This window comes from Hipposideros armiger, unplaced genomic scaffold, assembly GCF_001890085.2.
Source record: "Hipposideros armiger isolate ML-2016 unplaced genomic scaffold, ASM189008v1 scaffold_88, whole genome shotgun sequence".
NCBI classification, from domain to species: domain Eukaryota; kingdom Metazoa; phylum Chordata; class Mammalia; order Chiroptera; family Hipposideridae; genus Hipposideros; species Hipposideros armiger.
The window spans coordinates 1,832,127-1,857,092 of record NW_017731438.1 but is presented as its reverse complement, the minus strand read 5'-3'; the positions used below and the strand labels follow the sequence as shown (position 1 = coordinate 1,857,092).

Genomic DNA, 24,966 nt, shown 5'->3' with positions numbered 1-24,966 from the left:
AGCCAGCATGAGCTGCCAGCAGCTGGCGACTGATCTGCCTCACCCGGGAAGAGCACAATGATGGTGCCAACTTGGGCCAGTGAAGCAACATCCTCTACAACTAGACTGAAGAACAAAAGGACAGCAATTTGTCTGTTCCCTTTCCCCCAATTCCCCAATAAAAATCTTTTAATAAATAAATAAAAATAAACTGTAAATGGGGTCAAATATATGGTGATGGAAGGAGAACTGACTGTGGGTGGTGAACACACAATGTGATATATAGATGATGTATTTTAAAATTGTGCACTTGAAGCCTATGTAACTCTACTAACCATTGTCACCCCAATAAATTTTAATTTAAAAAAAAGACAAAAAAAATAAAATAAACTTTAGAAGGGAACAGGCAAAAGCATATGAAAACAATGTGCAATATGTGATATGATATATTATTATGTTATATATTCACTCTCCTTTAAAACCACCAAGCTGTTTCATGATAATTTAATTCTTGAGCTTGAACTAGATAATCAGTGGCTTGCTACTAGTTGTCACAGTGACTAGCAGTGTGCATATAATAGTACCAGAGACCAGGCATGTTAAACCCCTGGCAGTGCCTGGGACAGTCCCATTCAACAAAGAACCGCCCCACCAAAAATGGCAATGTACCCCTGTTGGAAAACTCCGGTAGATAATAATTTGGATTGTTCATTCAAAATACTTATTACACCATAGGATCGTCAGACCCAAAATTGTGAAGAAAACCCTGTTAACGTCATACTTAATTTATAAATTCCCTTTCTGGCTATTAGCTCAGATATTTGTGAGATATTTAACTTTTCAGTAGCCATTGCCTTCACCACAAATCCTTTCTAAAAATATGTATGTTTTTTTCTTTTCCAGTATTTCAGATCTTTGTACTACTAGCCAAAAAATTGAACAGCTTAATGGTATAATTACACTTGGTGTTTCAGCTTTCTTGTATGATAGTGCAAACTTAAGATGAGTTTAATGTTTTTCAAGTCCCATAAATAGATAGATGCCTTTTATCTTCTGGTGGAGATGTCATTGTATTTTTTTTTCTACTCGTGGTTGGTCTGGCAACTACTCAAATGCTCCACCAAATGGTCTACAGCGGTTCTCAACCTGTGGGTCGCAACCCCTTTGGGGGTCGAACGACCCTTTCACAGGGGTCGCCTAAGACCATCAGAAAACAAAAAGATATTTACATTACGATTCATAACAGTAGCAAAATTACAGTTATAGAGTAGCAACGAAAATAATTTTATGGTTGGGGGTCACCACAACATGAGGAACTGTATTAAGAGGTCGTGGCATTAGGAAGGTTGAGAACCGCTGGTCTAGAATCTAGATGACAATTTTTGTTTTAAAAAATGCTATCCGGGGCCAGCCAAGTGGCGCGTTGGTTAAGAACTGGCTTGGGATGCCAGAGGGCCCCGGTTCAGATCCCACATATGAGGGCCAGTGACACTGCCCTCCACAGCTAAGAAGCTGAGCTACAGCTCAACCTGAGCTGGGCTGCCATGAGTTGCCGGCGATGGCGTAGGCTGCAGCCCCTGTGGCAGTGGGTTGCCATGGGCTACCGTATGTAGCCAGCAGCCAGTGTGAGCGGCTGTCCAGAAGCCGGCGACTGATCTGCCTCGCCAGGGAAGAGCGCAATGATGGTGCCAACTTGGGCCAGTGAAGTAACGTCCTCCACAACTGGACTGAAGAACAAAATGGCAGCAACTTGTCTGTTCCCCTTCCCCCAATTCCCCAGCACTGTTCCCATCCCCCCAATTCCCCAATAAAAATCTTAAAAAAAAAAATGCTGTCAGTAAAATTCAAGAAACTAACCAAAACTAAGAAAATACAAAGGTAACTGCCACATTTCCATATAGTCATTAAAGTCTGTAGAATTTCTCAGGATGCCGGGCCGCCTTCAGCTGTTGAGAAGCCAAAACATTAGAGAGCCCAGATTATCTTTGCATCTAGCATGTTAGCACACTTGAGGATTAAACCTGCTTATCAAGTTTTTGGAGATGGGGAAGTAGGAGGCACTTCTGTTGAAAAAAAATACATATTTAATTAGAATATCCTAACTTCCACAGATAAAAGTGGAGCCAGTTGTTCCAGCCCCAAGTCCAGTTATCCCCAGGTTGACTCTCCGAGTTGGTGCTGGCCAAGACAAGATGTAAGTATATAAATGTTTTCAATTAGAGTGAAATGAATTGAACTGAATTTTCTCTACACTTTCCCAATGGATTTAGAACCCTACACATCTTTTCCAGGTATGAACATGTAAGGTCAAGTTTTATTTTGAGAATTCTTTATTTTCAAATTTTTATTGCTTTCTCCTTGGGAGTAAATACATATTACTTTATTTAACATATTGGATCCTTTTTTTTCCACTTGTTCTTTTTCTCTTCTTTAAAGACTAGCACATGATGTTGTTTCTGCCTGGTTTTTACAGTTCTGGTTTTCTGAACACTTAAGAAACTGTGTATTGAATAGACTAACTGCCATATTACACCCAGGCAGATGTAATGTTATATCTTCTCAATATCTATATATTGTCTGTCACCATAACAAAGAAGAGACTCTCTCCTTGCTCAGATGGTACATGGCTTTATTCTGCACCCATAAAACAAAGATACTGCCAAAACAAAGATACATAATAGTAACAACTGAAGTCTTAATTGTCTGCTTTTTTGTTGTTGTTAAGAGAGAACTGGAAATGTAAACTCTATGTGTGCTGTAATTATTTGTGTTAATTGTCACGGAATCTTCCTATCAGCCCACACTTCTTTAAAGTAAGTTCGTTGGCTGTGTTTCTTTTATTCGTTTATTAAGTGTGAATTAAGGCCTGCAGTGCTCTTAGATGACCCTAATAAGGTGATGAAACATTGATATTTGTAAATCATGTTGAGATCATGCTCTTTATTCTAAAATCATACTATATATCATTTACATGAATTTCATAAGCTCAATGTACAAGTTTACAACCTTATTTTTTATCAGTAAGCTTGGAAATGGGTTAAGTTTACATTGCAAACAATCAAATATTGTGTAGAAAATAGGCTTACAGGGTATTTAATGGGTCATTGGAAAAGTCATGGCATATTTTGTATATGTTTTTCAAAGGTCATTTATTTATATAAAGAACAAAGATCAATCAATGATATATTGCCCATTTTGTTCGATAACCTTTTGCCACCTTTCAGTGAGCTTCATAATTCCTCGTTCATAGAAGGACCTGTCTTTATTTGCGAAAAACTGATCAAGGTGCTGATTTACAGCCTCATCTGAATTGAACGTAATACCATGCAAGGAGTTTTGAAGAGAGCGAAACAAGTGGAAGTCTGACGGCACTGGTGGGTGTGGCAACACATCCCATCGAAGCTCCAATAATTTTTGACGGGCGATCAAACTTGTGTGTGATCTTGTGTTGTCGCGATGGAATACAACTCCTTTACAATTAACAACATTTACAATTAACAAGCTCTGGACTTTTCTGAATGATGGATTTGTTCAAACTGTCCAATTGCCAACATTACACATTCGAATTGATTGTTTGGTTCCTTGGTAGGAGCTTGAAAAACACGACACCTTTAAAATCCCACCACACTGAGAGCATAACCTTCCTCTGATGAATGTCTGCTTTCGATGTCATTTGAGGCGAATCATCACATCGGGACCAAGACCATTTGCGCACCACATTGTTGTCAACAATCCACTTCTCATCACCAGTTATCAGTCGCTTCAAAAAAGGATTGTTTTCGGGGCCCGCCGAGTGGCTTAGTTGGTTAAGAGCTCGCGTAAGAGTGCGAGCTCTGAGCAACAGCGGTTCGATGCCCAGCCCGAGCTGAGTTGCTGCTGAGCTGCCAACAGGTAGCAGGATGACTCAGCTAAAAAAAAAAAACAAGAATCATTTTCCTCATGTTTAATGAGCATATTGCAGATGTTTATACACACCATCAAATGAATTTCTTTGAGTTCATGCGGAACCCAAATATCGAGCTTGCTTACATATCCCAGCTTCTTCAGGTGGTCCTGAACGCTTGAATGATGGATGTTCAATGTTTCTGCAATCTCTCGTGTCATGTAACATTGGTTTGACTTGATCAATGCCTTTATTTTGTCGTCATCAATGTCGGTGGGCCTCCCTGACCGAGGAACATTGTTGAGATAAAAAATCACCAGCACGGAATTTCGTGGACCATCGTTGGCACTGACATTCTTGTAGAGCACTGTCATCGTAAATTTTATGCAACTTTCACAAGCTTGACATGTGTTCTTCCCTTTATGAAAGTAAAACAGTAAAATATGGTGAAAATGCACAGTTTGGTCGTCCATCTTCAACTTGTAAAATCTCCAAAACTCAACCAAATCGCTCAATTTTTTTTTTTAGAATGAAGCTAGAACTGTCAGCTGTCAAATGACATAGCAGTAACATTGATGCAAATTACCCTAGTGCTTCCAAAAATGAACTAGCATCTGTTGCAAACATGCGTCATGACTTTTCCGACGACCCAATAATTTTCATCTGGTTTTTAACCATAAATATGAAAGTAGGACCTCTCCATGGATTTATACAATAGGTAGGGTAGACAACAGAAAATATGCTTTGTGTTCTCAGTTCATTCCATCTTAAAGTTTGTATTTATGCTGCTGCTCTGTTAATTCCAAATGTAATGCAATGATAAAAGGCCATTATCACTATGATGAATAGGTAGATAGAAGCAAACGTGGTCTTCTAGGAGAGTGTATACTCTTCTGAAGATTGAAAGAAAATCCAGATAGTTCGTTCTTTTCTTATCTAAATTATCTGCATAATTTCCACAATCCTCTTTTTGGTTGTGTCAGTAGAAACCTAGTCAATGGGTGGTAGTATTGCTGACAAACTTAGACAATGTAACAAAATACTGTAGATTCAGCTCTTTTTTAACCAGATACTGGTAGTGCCTGGTACCCTTGACCTTACCAACAAAAATTTGAATAAATTCATCCTTATCCCTCAACCAGTAGAGGACAGAGGCTGATGAGCAAGGAAACCCAAGCAGAGTAACTATTAATACCATTTTCTGGGGCATGCTGTACTTGGGCTTATGTCTCTAAGGGGAAGATGTTCTTATGTATCTTCAACAAATACTTTTCTCCTACCAGTTCATATTTATTCTTGTTTCCTCAGTAACTCACTATTACTTAATCTCTACTTCCACAAAACAGTTTGGCTTGTGCATTCCCTTTAGAGAAATAAGGTTTGTAAAAAGGCATTGATAATAATAATCATCTCATCCATCCTCACGCATCTTTCAGTCATTCTGTTGACTCCTTTTCTCTTCTCAATAAGTCACTACGATATTGGAAGATGTGAGGAATAGATCCTATTATCCTGATAGAAAAGGTACACAGTATTGGGGAAATTATAATACCCAGACATTCTAGACAAATTGTATAGCATCATATAACGTGAACTTTCAGATATTTAGGTAAATAACCCCCATGTTATATGAATAATAATCATTTGACCAAAGTCAGACTCATGGAAATACTTATAATGAACAAAGGAATAAATTAAGTAAAATATATTACATGTTAAAAGAAGAGAGAGAAAAAGAGGCCCAACACAGTAATAGCATGTTATATAACTTAATCAGTAAAGTTTTTTGTTGTTTTGTTTTGTTTTTTTTTAATCGAAATCAGAGGTCAGCAAATTATGGCCCATGGGCCTGCTCCATCCCAGGCCTGATTTTGTATGGCTCGCAAGTTAAGAATAGTTGAAAAAAATTAAAATAATAATATTTTATGACGCATGAAAATTACATGAAGTTAAAAATAATCTCTCGTTGTACCATAAGGATACATGGCTTATTTCATGGCAGTGATAATGGGAAAGAGGCACTGGATTCATACAAATGTGCTTTTACTTAGCTTGGACGCACTTGGGGGTGTAATGATACTCTTTTGAAGTGAAATTAATGAGCAGACTGGGATTCAAAAGTGGGGGTTGAATAGTCTGGGGAGGGGGTTGTTTATTGGTGAAAAACAGGCAGAGAATAGAGTCTTTTGAAATTATAGGAAAAGGGAAAAAGCTTTACAGGGTTCAAATTATACCCTCTCATTGAAAGATCTTTAAGACAATATTTAGTTTCTACATCTTCTTAAATAAAGAAGTTATGTCTTCTGCCCTTGATCCAGGAAAGTACTTTGAGGTTAGATTATTTCCTCTAGTCTCTGTTATTGTTCCTTTAAGCAAGACAGAGGTACCTTGTGTTTGCCTTGATTGAACGTGCCTGGAAATTATATTCTAAAGGGTCTATTGTGGGTCAGTACCTCCTCCTGAGTGTTAAAATTCAAGGTGACTTTGCAAGCACCTCAAATTCCTTTAGCATGTACCCCAGTAGTGGGTATCCAGAGTTCCCTTAGTCTGTATTGAAGATGAAGCTAAAATACTAACCTTACTAACCTGAAATTACAATCTCAACACCTATAAAGTTTATTGGAGTAGTACGAATGGGAAGAAACAACACATTCAAGTAAATCGCTAACATATCTGAGCCTGGCGTGACAATCAAGTTTTGCCTGGGAACAGCTGCCTATATTTGGTCAGGTTTCTGAGGTGCCACTTGGACTTGGTGACAAAGAGCACGGCTAGTGTTGCGATGTTATTTGTCATCTGAATCTTCATATTTACTGAATTCGTTTATTTTGAGCAAGTGTAGGAAGAGTGGGCTAACTTATGGCATTCATTCATTCATTCATTCATTCATTCCTATGAAGAAAATAGAGCAAAGTAAAGTGATGGAGTATCTTAGGGCCAGGGACCGTTTAGATAGGATTGTCAAGAAAGACATGAAAGAACAGGACCTACAACTCTTCTAAGTTTAAATGTGTGGCTATAACTTATAAAGCTCAAAATTCTGTTAAAGGAGTTTCTCATAAAGATGATTTTAAATACTGGTAAAGTATTAAGAAAAATGTAAATGTATCTAAAGATTTTGGGGTGAATAGTGGCAGTTAGGGGAGTAAACATTCCTCCCCCCTCCCACTTCTCAGATGTCTCTTTAATGCTGTCTTCTCGCTGGGACTGGAGAGGAAGCTTCTATCCCCCTCTCCACACACTCCTCCCATCTCCCCTTGGGCGGGCAGCTCTTCTGTCAGTTCCATTAGGCTGGTCGATGGACTTACTGTGTTGAAGAAATTGTGAGCTGGTCCTTCTGCTGTCAGGACATGGCTTCCCTTATTGAATGACCTCATAAGAAAAGGGGTAATTAATTGGGATGCTTCAAATATACAGTAATGCTCGGTCATTTTTCCAGTTCATACCTAATAGTATATTTGATCATGACACAGAATCATTAATGATGCCTTTCAGAGAACAGTATTATTATCAAAGATAACTCTAAATTTTTTTTGGACTGAGAGGGTCACAATAGATAGTCTCTTTTACAAATGTAACCCCTTTTCCAAAATATGCAAATTGTGCTGAGATATTTTCAGTGACCACTTTACTGCTGGCAATTATATTGGGTTGTTGGAAAAGTCATGATGTATTTTTTCTGTTTTTCATTACAAAAATGCGTCGTGACTTTTCCGACAACCCAATAGTTTTCTTTCTGCTAAGATTTTTATTTCCAGTGTTAATACAGCCGTGAAATTATCAGATTGCTTACAATTCAGGAAATTCTTTCATTGATCAGACACCTCTCTTAGCAGAGGTGCTGAAAATGTGATGGTTTCCTTTTCATGTCAGTAATTCAGGATTTTGCTACAGTTTACAGAGTTTAGCTTATGCCTGGGAGAGGGCTTTTTAATAGTTGGAATTTCTAAATTACTTATAGATACTATGAAAATGGGATCATTAATTTTGCATATTAATCTTGAGAAACGTAAGGGTTTATTTATTTATTTATTTATTTATTTATTTTTAAAGGTTTTATTGGGGAGTTGGGGGAGGGAACAGCGTTGGGGAATTGGGGAAGGGGAACAGACAAGTTGCTGTTCTTTTGTTCTTCAGTCTAGTTGTGGAGGACATCTATTCACTGGCCCATGTTGGTATTGTGATCATTGCACTCTTCCCAGCTGAGGCAGTTGGTCTCCGGCCATTGGATAGCCTTTCACGGCGGCTCACGGCAGCTCACGCTGGCTGCCAGCCCCTCACGGTAGCTTACGGCAGCCCACTGCAGCCTACACTATCGCCGGCGACTCACAGCAGCCCAGCTCCAGGTCGAGCTCTTGTTCACCATCTTAGCTGTAGAGGGCACAGCGTCACTGGCCCATGTGGGATCCGAACTGGCGGCCCTGCTGCTCAGAGCTCGCACTCCCAAGCCAACTCTTAACCACCGAGCCACTTGACTGGCCCAAGGGTTTATTTTTTTAAAAACAAAGTATTTATAAATATTTGTTGTCTTTGTGATTCAAAGTTTTCAGGTTAACACTTTTTGACAGTATAACTAGAAGTAGAGATTAATGGACAATTACAAAATAATCATTTAAAATATTTTTTAATAAAGCATTTTGTATTTTTAGATGTAGCCAGACTTAGCCAAAAGACATTTAGCAGGGTGAAACGTGCGTAGTGGTGTTTTAGTGCTAAGTCCTTTAGAGAAATAATTGCAAATGGTTCTTATTCCTCTTTCTGAATTTTCCCTCTGTACTTGAAATGTTGTTTATTCATATAGAACTTATTTCCAGCCTAAGCAAGTTGAGGGTAACTCAGAGAGAGAACATAGAATTAAGTTACTAGAAAATCGAAATAGGAAAAGTAAGACCAAGGAGAAGAGAAAGAAGCAAATGATTACATGTCAAATACGATTATGGCTTCCTGGCAATAAGGCAAAAACTGAAGTACCTCTTAGTTTCTCAGGAGAGACAAAGTTTCCCAAGGCACTAGATTTAAAACTTATTTCTGTGTGGAACCAAATTAGAAGGAGCAGTGTCTTCCATAGCAGCTTTCACAGCAGATACGAAGGCTTTTTTTTTTGTTTAATTTTTCGATTTCTTGCATCAGCCCCCATCCAGGGGTACATAGCACAGAAGCACACTCGATGAAGAGATCGACTCTGTAAAGCGTCTTCTCGTCTCTAATTGAAACTTATTTTCTTTTTGTATGAGTCAAGATTCTTGGATGCAAGTGACAAAAACCCAAATCAGACTAGCTTAAAGGACCAAAGTAAAAGGGGTGTATTTGAATTCAGGTGAGGCAGTATTTGGGTTGAAAAAGTGTCATTAAGACTCCACTCACTTTCTTTTTTCTCCGTCCTGCCTCTGGGTGGTGGCAAAAATGGTCCAAGTCGCTGGCCGCTGATGTGGTTCTCAGTGCTCAGTATCCCTAGGGAAAACCCGCCCCTTGCACAGCATCCTTTCTCGGTCCCCATCTGAGACTCCGCTGGCCAGCCTGCTCCAGCAGCCCCAGTGGCAGGGGAGACAGCCCTGTCAGAGGGCAAATGGTAGGCTCCAGAAGGAAAGGAGGACTCTCTTACCAGATTAAGGGATGCAGGGCAGGCAAAACCAATGGATGTAATTTATTGCATTTTATTTTATTTGGGGAAAAGGCAGTCAGATTTAGTATTTTTATAAAAGCGTGCTGAGGAAGCAGAGCAAAGGAGCTTGTTGATTTTTACAAAATGATCCTTTAGAAGTACAGTTCAGGACATTTCAGAGCATCATCCATCACACTTAGAAGGCTCTTTGCTTTTCTATTTTTAATTTGTTTCCCTTCCAATGAAAATGTCTGCTTTGGATTTAAAACGAAGAAAAAAAGATTGTGAAGTGTTGATAGCTTTGTTTTGCCCTGGTTAACTTGCCACTAATACCGAAACATTTCATAGGTCTTTTGCCTATATTAGAAGCTAAATAACAACAATAACCAAAAGCTTAAGAATGACTATGTTTAAAATTTACAGCAAATGACTTAATTTTAATGCCAGTGAAAGATAGTAACATTACACATGAAATTTCCTAGCAGCTGAACAACTAAAACACAAGTTGTGGATTGCATCTACTCTTCTGGCCACCTTATTGTACTTACAAATGCAACACATTCAAAGCTATTGTCTCAGTGGTAACTGGGAGGAAGCAGACAGTGAAAATTTTTCTTATGCAGGTCTTCAGCCCTTTTCTGATTTTTCCAGACAAGAAGTTCTTGACCTCCTTATATTACTGTCTCATTTTTACTGACCGAAAATTGCGATGACATCTCCGAGTTTAACTTCTTCCTCTGACACATTGTAGTTTGTTCATTAACACGAAAGATGCAGTATGTTTAAGAGAAAAAATAGTATACTGTCAGAAAAACTGGCTTTAGGTTTTGGGAAATGCTTTTACTACATAGTAAAACAAGTGGAAAGATTATAATCAAAGCATTTCCATCTTACTTGTAAACAATTACAGCAGTCCTTACACAGATGCCACATTAGAAGACTTGGGGAAATTTACTGGGTTCCATTCTAATGCAATTAGAGCTAATTTTGTTCTTTAAATGAATAAAAGGTCAGCTAGTAAATCTAGCTTATCTGGAGTCCAGACTTCAATAAATTGTTTTATTTAATTTGTTGTAAAAGATCTTATCCTTAATGGGCCTAGGTCTTATTAGTTCACTTAGGTTTTAAAATATTTATGACCACCTTTTTAGATATGATTTGAATGATAGTTGGAAAGTTCCTCTCTGCAGTGTTATCGAGGCCCCAGATCACTAATTGAGTGAATATAGGGAGGTACTTAAGATTTGTTATCTAGAAAAAGCTGATGTGAACCTCCAGAATTTAAATGTTCTTTAACCTGTGACAGGCAGAGATAATTTAGCTATATCATGCTAACCTTTTGGATATTATCTGACCATAATTTCCCCTAAAGATCAAACTACTACTCACACTTTCTAGGGTTTAAGAAGAATATGTACCTACTGAAGACTCTCAGGCACTCGTATTATTACTGACAACCCTGTGGACAATTTAAATTCTTTGCCTTCTTTTATCTCCTGTCATTTTATGGGGCTATAGTAGTATTAAAATACTTACATAAAGACTTTAGAGGCGTAGTGTAGTGTCTCTTCCTTATTCCCACTCCCGCCTTTGTACTTTGTAGCCCATGAGATGGGTACTCGTGTCACTGCAGGACCTCAGTGGTTTGCAGTATCACAGCCTTTTAAAACTGGGTGCCAAAGTCTCAACGCATAGGCTGAGGGATATGTCACCGTGAGTTACCGACTAGCTGCTTGACCCCTGCCTGTTTGGATTTACTCTTTGGAGTTCCAAACTATCCTCAGCGCTGTCTTCCTGGCTCCAAGAAGGACCACAGCACCTTCCCTACTTTTAGGGTCAGCTTCTCCTCTTGTGTCCCCCTTCATCCCCACCCCTTGTCCCCTCTCCCCCACCCCCCAGTTACTTCCCATCATTATCTCCTCTCCTTTGTATCTTCCTCTCCTTCCTGTTTCTCATATCTTTCCTTGGGCCTTGTATTTTCCCATCCGAAACCTTCTCACCTTCACCACGCCTCCCCAGTAGATGAGAGAAAGGCTATATAACTTCCTCATCTCATTCTGACTTCTCAAAACTTACTGTTCATACGTCCTTTCTCCCAGTTTTTCATCCCTAAGCCCACTGCATTCTGGTTGCTGCCCCAGAAACTTCTCTGAAGCTCTCACCCAGATCCTGAAACACACCAAGGGACACGGCTCCCGCCTGGGTCATAGCCTTCCTTCTGCTGTGGTGGACGTGTTTCCCTGGACCTTTTCTGAAACTTTCTGGCCTTTCTTTTTCTTCATACTACACTCATCTGATTCTCTCTTATCATTCCTTCTGTTTTTTTTTTTATGGACTTCTTTTCTTTCTCTTCTTGCCCTCGGCCAACTGCTCTGTTCTTTCTCCCTAAATTTTCTTATTCACGCTTTGTATTTCAAAATTATGCGACGATGAGTCCCAAATCTTCATGTCCAACTCAGCTTTCTCCCCTAAGGTACGTGTGAGCCTGTCCTGCTAGAAAGTTCTGACTGGGCAGACTGGAGGAACCTCAAACACAGCATTCCCCAAATTGAACACACCATTATTTCCCCAGCCTTGTTCTTCTTATGTTTTCTGTCTCCTGATGATGAGGCCAGAACCTGCTTTTTTTTTTTTTTAACTGAGCCATCCTGCCACCTGTTGGCAGCTCAGTGGCAACTCAGCTCGGGCTGGGAATCGAACCGGCAACCCTGTTGCTCAGCGCTCGTGCTTTTTTTTTTTTAATTATTTTTTATTGTGAAATACACATTTTTTTAGACTCAGTTTCAGCTGTACAACATCAGCACTCGCACTCTTGAGCAAGCTCTCAGAACGTCCATTTTTAATAAATGTTAGTAATATGTTTTCTTCCTTTTAATGCTGACTATGGACATTTGTCCTAAAGAGAAACGCTTTTTACCAAGATGTTACCTATATTGTTTTTTGTTGTTGTTGTTGTTGGTTTTTTGTTTTGTTTTGTTTTGTTTTTAGCTGAGCCATCCTGCCACCTGTTGGCAGCTCAGTGGCAGCTCAGCTCGGGCCAGGACTTGAACCGCTGTTGCTCAGAGCTCAAACTCTTGAGCGAGCTCTTAACCAACTGAGCCACTCGGCCAGCCCTTACCTATAGTTTTATGTCCTTTGGATAAAGTCATGTATAAGAAGCAAAAGGGCTTTTCAAAACACGTTTTGAACAAGTGCTAACTAAATATGGCTTTGTTTCTTAATCTTTTTTACTGATTATAAAAATAACATATGGTCAGTGTTTTTTTGTTTTGTTTTTAAGATACACTGTTTAGAAATGTGTGACTTAAAAAGTGAAAGTTTTCCTAAATCCCATGCTTCCCACAATATTTACTGATATTGTTTGGTGTGTGTTTCAGCATTTTTTAAAAAACAAAGTGGGGTTATCTTCCACACACAGTTCTACAACTTCCCCCCCTCCAACCCCCCCCCTACCCCTGCCCTTTAACAAATACATCATAGACATTTTCCCAGGTATATATGACGTGGTATTTTATTTCACTATTGTATCTTGTTTGTCCTTTTAGTCACCAATTTTTGGACATTTGAGTTGTTCCAGATTTTGCTGTAACAAAGAAACAACAGCATCCTATATGGATCTTTGTTTACTCAAATGTTGCTAGGTCAAAGAATTTGAACAGTTAAGATTTTTAAGAGATTATTATGCCAAATTATCATCCTAAAGGCCATGCCAATTAAAATTCCCATCAACAGTAAATGAGAATGAAATGACTACATGTAAGAAGGATTAGTTAGGTCTAATGGTGCTGAAATTCTACGAGACTCTGGGACAGCTAATAAGGTATTTATATGTATAGCTATGGACCTGTGAGTTCACTTTATAGAAATCCTTTCTTCAGGGGGGGATTTTGGTTTTAAGAATAGTTAGCATGTTTACTCAGGCTGTTCTCGGGAATCTTCTGAAACATGTAGGTCCTTGGGGTCATCTCCATCTCTTTGCGGGGGGGGGGGGGGTTCATAAAGAACTACAAATAATTATTTTATTTGTGGTAGTGCCTGTGCTTTGGAATTCATGTATCAGATTAATCTGAGAAAGGGATGGGGTAAATATTGTGAATTTATTCAGATGTTTGTAAGTATCCAGTTTTTAAAAAAAAAAGTTTTTAAGACGAATGCATTTGGTTGCTGCTGATAAATTGAGGTAATCAAGTGGGTATTTTCTTTAGTTCTTTGGAGAGTATCTCTTTTTGAAAACAAGTGTCTGTTATAAATCCCTTGTGAATTTCTAAGATGGTATACTGTTTGTGCTCCACACTTAAAAGTTTACTTTGGGCCCACTAAGTGGCTCGTTGGTTAAGAGTTGTCTTGGAAGCCCGAGCTCTGAGCAGCAGGGCCAGGGTTTGGATCCCACGTTAGGGCCAGTGACGCTGTGCCCTCTACAGCTAATATGGTGAACAACAGCTCGACCTGGAGCTGGGCTGCCATGAGTCGCCGGTGATGGCGTAGGCTGCAGTGGGGCTGCAGTGGGTTGCCCTGAGCTACTGTGAGTGGCCGGCAGCTGGCATGAGCTGCTGTGAGTAGCTGTCCAATGGCTAGCGACCTATCTGCCTCAGCCGGGAAGAGCGCAATGATCACAGTACCAACACGGGCCAGTGAAGCGACGTCCTCCACAACTAGACAGAAGAACAAAAGGACAGCAACTTGTCTGTTCCCCTTCCCCGATTTCCCAATGCTGTTTCCTCCCCTCAATTCCCCAATAAAACCTTTATTTTAAAAAAAAAGTTTACTTTTGAATAGATGCCAGAATAAAAACTTTGTAAAAAAAGCTTTAGTGTTTTCTTTGTTGCCTGTTTTGTAGTCATCGTATAGATTTTTCCCCCCGGCATTTTGTATACTGTTGTCAGCTTAGCCATGTTTCCAGTTGTGGCAGAGATGGCCTGTTGTAAATTCAAGTACATTTTCTACCAGTTTATCACCTAGAGGAAATTGGCCCAGCTGGGATTCTACGTTCGTCCCCAAGCACTCCCTGTAGCCATAGGGTTGTGGTGCTGTATGTGGCCTGGCTCATGCATCCTGTCTTGGAAGTAGGGGTGAGATAAAGGCTATCCTAACCAGATGGACTGAAGGGAAGGAGAGGGAGGCAGAAGGCAGGAGGGGAAATGGGTGCTGCATATAAATGGGCAGATACAACAGATGTGCATTCTGCAGTGTAATCGTTGAATTTTTTAAGTTTTCTACTTCTAGCTTGCTTAGATCTTCTGCTATGCTGAATTTATTTATGTATGTATACGCAAACACTTTTATTTACATTTCTGGTGTTGTGAAATATCTATTTGCATCACTTATTTGTGAATCTTTCTTCCCATAAATTTTCTTGGCTGTTTTAAATTTCCTATGAAATATAATATTAGGCACCATGAAATTGCTTAGCCAAATTTAATATTATCTGGTTTGGAATTTCAATCTATGAGTCATTGATAACATTAGTAAGGAAGAGTTTGGAGTTTCCTTATTTGGTGCTGTGTACACTATAGATACTAAATTACAACTTTTTTTGATAGAAACTACAAAATTTGTGTTACCTTACTGTATGGTCATATTTAAAAGTGGACATCCTAGTTTCTGGAGATTGTAGTATATGAGTAATATTAACACTTTGCTATCAATGGTATTCTCCAGTCATTTCTTTTACAATATCTCAGCTTTGGTTACAAAAACCTTCTCTGACTTCAGATGCAGATAATATTAACTGGGTAGAAATTAGTCAGTAACTGGTACTGGTCCATGATCCAGAGTTTGAGAAATAATACTCCTGGTATATATATATATATATAGAAACTATGTTTGTGATACAATATACTTACCTGATTTTAATAAATGTGCCGTATCTTAAATATAGTATTATTCTAAATTTATTGTAATTAAAAGACTTGTAAAACTCCTTTTAGAATTCTATGTTTTTTGAACAGACCCAGTTGAAATTAACTATATATTTAAAGGGATTTTTTTGTTTTTCTTTGAGATTAACTATTAGAGCACTTTTGACTGATGTTGGACGTGAACCTGTTTTTGAACAAAGCTTTAATGTATGTTACGACCCAGTTGATGGAATACTGATTTATGTATATATGCACATGTGAGCTAAAACACATAGAAACATTTAACATTTAGTCATTAATACTGTTAGGCTCGGTGGCTCTGAAATAAAATGAACAGAATGAGTAAATTACAATTTTAAGTTGTAAACGGCCATGTTCTAATTTTTCCTCATCAAACCATTCAAAGCAAAGTAAGGCAGGTTGTCTTGCTACTTTTTTGTTTTCACTGAGCTTATAATAAATACAAGGAAATTCACATATGCCTTATATTTAGGCCACTTTTGAAGTATCTTAACAGGGTAAATTCTGAATTACTTCTACTTCTTTTTTCTGGCCTCTCTTGTATGAATTATTTTCCTGTATGCATGCATACATCCAGAAATCAGTATGTGTGCTTTAAAGTATTCTCATTATTTAACTTGGAAGAAAAGAAAGTAAAAAAAAGAAAAATAAGGAATAAATTCTCAAGATTGCCGCACATTTGGCTCTGCTCACATGTGCTCCCTCACATACACATCTAAGTGAAAGGCTCAGCGATTACCCATTAATTCCAAGGTCTCTGTGGATGGGCCTATGCCACTGATGTGGCAGGAATGTGGGGGAAGAGGAAGAAAAGCATCGGAGGGTGCTCTGAAGAGTCCCACTCTGAGGTCACAATCTTGGAGTCAGATGGAGTCAGATATGAAGCAGTCCTCACAAAAGAAAAGACGGTCCCTCAGGTGGAAGTATGTGACTTTTCTTGCCCTTCTAGGACATTCCTGATGTTAGAGGATACTTACTGGAAAGAACTGTGAGGAGACAAAGAGGACCAAAATCTGAAGTCGCCTCAAAAACTCACAACGAAATTTTTTATTCAGGTCTTTATGTGTGTAGGAGCTGCAGCGACCTTATCTTTTTCTTCCTTTTTGTTTCCCCTTTATCTCTCTTTTCTTTTAGAGTGATCTTAACTTTGAGTGTGACTCTCAAGTCACTGTAATAATTTCAAAAGTCCTTTCCTGCCTCAGAGAAAAATTAAGAAACATTTTTTATTCTATATATGATATTTATTTATTTATTGCTTTAAACTCCCTTGACACCTTTTTTAAAAAATGAGACTTCTTATTCATAAAAGTCCTTTATATGCCAAAGCAACCAAAATGATTGCTGATTAAGTGTTTTGTTAATGTTTATTGTAACTAATTTATTTTGGGGGAATGTGGGTAAACATCCTTTCATCTCATCCCCTATTTTACAGTTTAACAATTGGACATGTTCTTTTCCAAACATACTGTTAAAATTCTCTTCACTCTCATTTTGGAAGATCATTTTTTATTATCAAAGATATAAGATCAACAGATAAATCTAAGAGGAGACTACACTGTAACTGTCAGGAGATGCTATATATCATATTATATATACTAAGTGTGTATTAATATACACTTAATTGTGAGTAACTTGGTTTGCGAGTGTTCTGCAAGACAAGCAAACATTTCTATTAGGTTGGTGCAAAAGTAATGGCAAAAACCGCTATCACTTTTGCACCAACCTAATACTACATTTTAACTTGGTAAACAAGTTATGTCTTGCAATATGAGTGGTTTGTTTCCGGAACGACTTATGCTCGCAAACCGAGGTATTACTGTATATATACATAACTGTCAGGAGTATAGAACATGTATGTATATAATATATTCATTCACTTATTTACTTATTTTAGCCCACAAAGATGAAAATACATATGTGTATATATTTATATACATATCACATGCTATAAATATATATATTTGTTTTCCCTGCTATTTACAGAGGAAGATAAGAATTTATGTTAAAGCATGGTGACTTTTGGTGAAAACACAGCAGCTATTATCAAATTTTAATATATTTTGAAGTAGTAGTGCTGGATTTTCCAAGCATGACTTCAGTAATAACTGAATTTATAACACTCCAGTGAGATACAAATCTTAATCACAATCTTGTTCATTTTTCAAGTTCAGTGAATGTCTTCTTATTGCTTTTAATGTTTTCAAAATACTTGGATGTTATTTAATTCTAAATAAATGAACAAATGAATGAATGAATGTTTATTTTTTATGGTTAACTTGCAACTTTAGCATATTTTCCTTTAAAAGCATCTTTTACTAAGTAGCATCCTCCTCTGTAGACTGGGCTCAGAGAGTACTAGTAAAAGTGAAGTCTCGCCTGTTGAATGTTCAGTTTCTCTTGGCTTAGCTTTTTCTACTACAGGTACCCTCTTATTTGCTGAGAGAAGCAGAAGCCTTTCTGAAATCACAGAATCTTTTAGAAGTCCTCACTCCAGAGCACTTGGTTTGTGAAAAGAACCCTGACAGTGCCCTAGGCACCCCTCTCGGTTTACATTTTTTTTAAAAACTGATCTACATTTAACGGATATTAATTTTGATTGTGTACATATACTACACCTATGTTGAAGGAGATAGTACAAATGGTAAACTTGAATCAGATGTTGGTTCTCTTCGCAGGAACATAGATATAAATAATCATAATACAATAGTAGGTAGAACGTGTTAAAGGCTATCAGAGATACACCTAAAAGTTGAGTGTGATTCCTTCCAGCTAGGAAGGGTTAGAAAAGCTTTGTGGGGAGTAGAATTTGAGTCAGTCCTGACTGATCTGTAAGATATGGAAATGGAGAAATGTGAAAAGGAAAAATAAAAGCAAAGATTTATTAAGGCAAATCACCAAAGCACATTGTACCCTAAGAGTTTCAATGATACTCTGTTGCTCTAGCAGTATATTATGTGCCCTTGCTTTGTTGTGTCTTATGATCCTCAGTCATTCGGGATCAAGTGCACCTTACCAACATTAAAAATTTTTTGATTATGAACATTTTCAAGCAAAAGAAAAAATAATAAACTTTTATATACTCCCTACCTAATAGATTTAATACCTGAAGATTTGATTTTGCCACATTTGCTTGACCTAATCCTTCTTTTTTCCTGCTTAGGGCATTCCCCAGCAAACCCAAGCCCACTGTCATTTTCTTGTTCTGATCACAATACCGTTACCTACACCGTATCTGTGAACATTTGTCTTGCTAGTATCTAAACCTAGGCCCTATTCAGATTTCTTCATTTGTCTCAGAAATATCTTTTGACGTTTGGTTGGTTTGAATCAGGATCCGCACCAGACTTATGTTTCTTAAGTGCCTTTAATCTAGAGCGCCACACTCACACCATCTCCCCTTTTGGCCATACAGTTCACTTCATGAAGAAAGCAGATCATTTGTCCTCACTTTCAGGACTTGTCTGTTTACTTCCTTGTGGTGTCATTCAAATTGTTCTCTCTCTACAACAGACATTTAGCTCTAAAGACTTAGCTCTCTAAAGATTTGATGATATCAAACTCATTTTTTTTTTGACATGGATATTTTGCTGCTATATATTTCTTACTGCACATCAGTCGGCATATAATGTCTGGTTGTCACATCTTAGTGACACTGGGTCATTCATTTCACTAGGAGTTGCAAAGTGGTAGATTTTTTTTAATTTAATCATTCCTTTCATGTTTATTAGTTGAAATCCTTCAATAAAGGTGAATTTTTCTTCATCAACTGGGACATTTTAGTTTCCCTGAAATACAATTCTTACAGGAAAAGCAGGATAAATGCTTAATTCTTTCTTTCTACTTGGCAAATTTCAGTGTAAGAAGTTGGTGGAGTTGACGCCATAGTTACCTCCTGTGGTGATAGTTGAGTTCAGGTTTTGGAAAGATCTCCCCCTATTCTTTCTAATGTTCAGATTACCTCATTTTGGCCAATGGAAACTCCTTCCTGTTGTCTTCTGAACTTTCACACAACCCCATTCATCTGATAGCTTTCTTACTTTCTGGTACCCATATTCCAGGTTTTTCTCATATATTTCCTGCCACAGATCTGGAATCCGTCATTCCTTCTGGGAACATTGGTGCCTTTTTGTGAGGATTGGTTCTTAGGAGTCACAACCTGGTATGGAAGTGCCTGTTGCTCCTGGGAAGTCCTTGCTCCTAGACCTTTACAACGGACAGAACTAGGAAATAGGTGTTTTTGAAAAGAAACAAATTATGAATTTATAGTGCCATTTCCAATTGATAAGACTGTTGAGTGAAGTTAAAGATGATAATTTTTTTCAATCTGATTGCTCTTAAAATAAATCCACTGTGGATGTATGACCAAAATATTGTCCTCCTAAAGTCGCCTAAAATGGTTTTTCTTTTTCCTGGGTCACCATTATGATATATGTTGAGTTTCATTCATTCCCATTTATTTTCAACTGGCAGGCAGTTTTATAAACTTATTTTTCTAAATATGTAAAACATTTACTTGACTCCAAAGTTGAAACTGTATAATAAGATGTATTCAGAGAAGTCTTACCTTCATCCCCCTCCTCTGCCCTTTACACTCCTTTCTCTGTCGGTTACCATGTTTGTTTCTTTTTTTATTGTCCTTCTAGTATATCTTTTTGTAAATATGCAGAAATATGCACTATTTATCATTTATCTGAGTATTAATACCCTTTTAGGATATTTTACAGATTTTGAATAGTTGACGGTAAAAGTATAATCATGTGGGTATCTCCTTCGGAAATGAACATTCTACAATGGTGCATTTTCCTCTAATTACCTCATGCAGTTTGTTTCATGTCTCAAGTAGGTCGTGCCTGAATTAAAAGATAAAATGTTTGCCGCTTGATATGTACTTGGTCTGTGACAAGATAAAATATCCATTTTGTGAGATGATGTAAATATTCAAGAGGCAAGCCATGTGAGCTTGAGGAATTAAATCCATTTATAGCTGTGTTATAATTATAAGAATACTAAAAGTTGAGCTGTAAGGATCGAGATTAAGAAGTAATGATTGATTTGAAGAATCAACATAAAACTGATTCTCATAATTGTCTTTGGGTATTTGTTCCTTTTATTCAAATGTGAAATATGGAAATGACTGTGTTACAATTGGCATTTTAAGTACCAATGCTCTATAATTTCTCCTAAAGTCTGAATATTCATTTATATACCTCGATGAGATCAATTAAATACTTGGTATATCTTCTGTTTCTGCATCACAAATGACCCTAAAACTTAGCAGCCTTTTAAAGCAATACACTTGTATTACTTTTCGTTTCCTGTGGGTCAGGAATCAGGGTGGTTCTGACTCAGACCTCTAGTCAAGTTGACGGTGGCAACCATCACTGGACGGTCCCACCAAGAATGTGCTGTGGGCTCACATGCAGGGCTGTTGGCAGGAGGCCTCCGTCCCTCACTGGCTGTTGGCACGAGGTCTCATTGCAGGTCACACGGGCCTCTTCCTCAGGCAGCTTCAGTGTCCTCACGGCAAAGCCGCTGCCTTCCCATTCTGTGAGGGGACTCCACAGTGTGGGGAGACTGGGAGGCAGGCCCGTCGAGGCTGGCCACTACATGTGGGCTTACTGTTTCCGGGACTCTGAAAGTAAAAGTAAGAAAGCAAAGCTGGGATGTTCTATGTAGCCTCTGACCCAACTATGCAGTCTGTTAGTAATATATAGTGAAATCACAGTGATCGTCTTTTGTTTGTGGTAAGAACGGAGTTCCTTTAAAATACAACATGGGAATCTGTTTTATGGAGTATTTCCAAAGGTGCATGCTATTTCTGAGATTAATTAAAATTTTAAATCTGAAGAAAAGTGAGTTGTGGCTTAAGGAACATTTTTTTTTTAATCAGTGTTTTTTTGTTTGTTTGTTTTGTTTTTTCTCTCCCAAACACTAGAGAAATTCCCTGTTCCGAAGTTTATGTAAAATTCATGGAGGTGATTACAATAATTTTTACCTATGGCATCATTTTGTTACCACTTAAAAATGGCCGTTCACTTTTAAGGGTAAATAAGTAAGCCATTGTGAGGGGACTTTTGAACCTTGTGTGCAGTTAAGTAGCCAGTTATTCCGACTTTGATAATTTAGATAACTGGCTTCATAGTGTTTGCACACAATGGCTGAATAATGAGGATCATTAAACTCCCTGTACAGACATATCCAAATTGTGTTTGCCGCTAACCTCGGAGGCTCCGTGTGGCTGGAGAGGTGAGGACTGGCTCCTTATTGACTTGTCACACTGTGAGTTTGTATTACAGGCCACACAGCTCATGACCCATTCTATTTATTTCACTGTTTGGTGGTGGGGAAACAGGTAAAGAAATCCTGTTGAAAATCCCTCCTTCTGCACGTTTTATGAATAACGCCAGTGTTTATAGCAGTTAGGGCACTCTGATCAAATCCTCCAAAAGATGTAATGTTAGCAGCACGGAGCCATTGTGGGACACAGCTGTGGGCGGTGTTGGTTACTCTGCGAGACTTTGCTTATTCAACAGAGAGCGCCGGAGGAGAACTTACTGTGCAGTTAAATAGGAGGGAAATAGTGATACTTCAGGGAGAAAAATATGGAGAAGCAAAACACTGTTTAGCAGTATGCAACAGTAAAGATTGGCAAGGAGGCCCGACAGGAATCCAAAGTTATGTTTACAGTGATCCTATTAGGTAAGTGACGGTGGTTTATCGCACAGGTGATGAGAAATTATAGCCTGTCATACTGTTTATATATTTTTTTGTATAATATTCAGAATTGAAGAGATAATAAAAGGATTGCTTGTAAAACTGGGTATCCATTTACCACAAAAGTAACTTAACAGCTAAAATAAAAAAATAACTTTCAAACTCCAGTGAAGAATCTCAGGAAATTCAAGAGAGCTGGGAAAAATAAGTCCCTTTACAGAGCCTACATAATACCCGTCCAATCTCTGGAAAACAGGAAATTAGGACTTGTTTCATCTCATCAGTACTTAGTAGCCACTGTAATGTTTGTCCTTTTGCCACTCAGAAAATGTGAATAAGAAATATACAGTTTTAAAGGAGCAACTTAATTGAGTCGGAGGGGAATATTAGGCATGTTGGAAGGATTATTTTTATTATGAGTTATTTTCATCCAAATGCCGTTTCTCTAAATTGAGAAATAAGAAGATATGTACGAGTAGATAGTCCTGAGATTCCAGGTACGGCCCCATAAAATGAGTCAACAATCCGTTTCTATCTACTGGCTGTATTGCCATTCTCCTGGGCACCATTACAGACGTTACATAATAGATAACGGAGAAATCTAAGAAAAGTAGAAAGAAAGTGAAAGGGGATTGGAAAACAGCCAGGTAAGGCAAATAATATTCATTGTGTGTTTGGTATAGCTTAAAGCAATTTAAAAGCATTTCCGGACAACAATTAGAATGAAACCATGATGTGCTTATACCTTGGTCATCCTTCTTGGGCTGAGGATGAGGAATTAGAATCCATGCTGGTTAACAGAAATCCCAGTGGTTGGAACTCACTATGGAACTAGTGTGGAAGGAAGGAAAGAATAGGGGAAATTGGCCTATTTTAAAACATTTTAAACAGACAAAAATATATAAAAGTGAAATATTTTCATAGGAGCATTCTCAGTGCCATATTAGCCATTCAGCTTATTAAAGTTGATGAATATGTATTAAGACACTGTGTTTAAATAATTCAAAGACAAATAAGATGCATACCTTTCTTCCAAGAAATGTACTGCCAAATGTGGGTGATAAAGACAGATATGCACATCATTGGGGTATATTGCAACCGCAGATGTTATTTTTCTTGGAAAAGACCCAAGACTATGAACTAACCTTAGTATCTAAGGGCTGTTCAAATTTATGATTTTAATTATGTACAAAAATAGCATAGTTTTATGGTGTTCCTCTCCCTGGATCCTTTTCTTATTGATCTCTGTTAATGATGATACGCTCAGCTTAGATACACTAATGGAGCATCTTTTTTATTTAGCTCAGGACTTTTATTCCACGAGTTTATAGCTAGACCATGGTCAACATCTGTGTGGAAGGCTTTAGCCAAGCCATCATATTTTCCCAGTAATTCATTAAGGTATAACATATGTCCACAAAAGTGAACAAATTATACATGTACAACTCAATTAAACCACCTTTTAAAAATTCCCAGCAGCACTTCAGATGTGTATATTGTGACAAGTTCTTTTCATTTATTCATAATTTTTTTGTTAATTATAGCTAAACCAGAAGGAAAAAAACACCTGTCGTCCCACCATGTACAGCCAACTTCTGGACATTTGGGTGTATTTTTTAAAAACTTTTTTTAAGTACACACTCATACATTCTTGCTTGATTTTTTTTTTCTACAAAAATTGGATCCCATTATACATACTACCCATAACCTTTTTGGGGGCGTGTGTGTGTGTGTGTGTGTGTGTGTGTGTGTGTGTGTGTGTGTGTGTAAGAGAGAGAGAGTGAGAGGGAGGGAGAGAGGGGTCTCTTCAAATGACAGCATAGTATTTTGTTCGTTATCATTAACTTAACCAATTCCCCTGTTTTGGGGTGTTTTAAATTGTAGTCATGTTAGTTCTTTGGTTTTTTTGCAAGCATAAACAATGCTACAAATAACACTCTTTACCCTGTATCTTTTCATAGCTGTCCAATTATTTCCTCAGGATAGATTTCTAGACTTGGAGTTGCTGGTCAAGACTTAGACATTTTTAAGGTTTTGGTAACCATTCAGAAACACTGTGCCAACCATCCCTCCCACTCCCTCATCTTGGTATCACTAGGTGTTGTCAATTTTTTTTAATATTTACCCCAAAAGAAGGTATTGTTGTTTTCATGATCATGTCTTTGATTACCATGAACATTGGACATATTTTTCCTGCCTATTGGCTGTTGGTGTTCCTTTTTTTCTGTATTACCTGCTTGGGTCCTTTACTCATGTTCTAGTAACAGTGTTAGTCTTTTGGGTTTTGATTTGAAAGAAATCTTTATATAATAATGACTGACACATTATCATGTATGTTGCACATAATTTTCTTCATTTTGTCATTTCCCTTTTAACTTTGCTAATGATATTTTAAAGATTTTACACAATCAAATCACTGTTTTCCTTTATGTTTTTTACTTTTGCCGAGATGCTTAGAACATCTTCCGCTATCCCAAGATTAAAAACATATGTTTACTTACTTCGGGGAGTATTTTTATGGCTTTATGTTTTCTTTTACCAAATCTTTAATTCCTTTGAGATTTATGGTTTGTGGTATAGCTGCAATTGGAGTTTCCTTTTTTCCAAATTAACTACATCATCTTGCAACTCAGAAATAATTCTCACTTTCATATCATCATTCTATATTAGAGCACGTGAATATCAAAAAATCATTTTAGATAATAGGTTCAGCTGTTACCTCCAACATTTCCACTAGAATAGCTAACAAAAAGTTGAAATAAAGTGATAAAAGGAAGAGATTCTTTGCAAGTACCGTATTTGCCGGCGTATAAGACGACTGGGCATATAAGACGACCCCCTAACATTTCCACTCAAAATACAGAGTTTGTTATATACTCGCCGTATAAGACTACCCCCTCTTCCGCACA

The 24,966-nt window shown here is 37.8% G+C and overlaps 1 protein-coding gene across 1 annotated transcript in view; it reads left to right on the top strand.

Annotated features, from left to right (window-relative positions):
- Window positions 1-24,966, top strand: part of TAF3 (TATA-box binding protein associated factor 3) — a 168,341-nt gene that overhangs the window by 130,068 nt on the left and 13,307 nt on the right. The window contains exon 4 of the mRNA XM_019644555.1: window positions 2,091-2,173. Coding sequence (XP_019500100.1) covers window positions 2,091-2,173 — 83 coding nt within the window. The remainder of the gene's footprint in view (window positions 1-2,090; window positions 2,174-24,966) is intronic.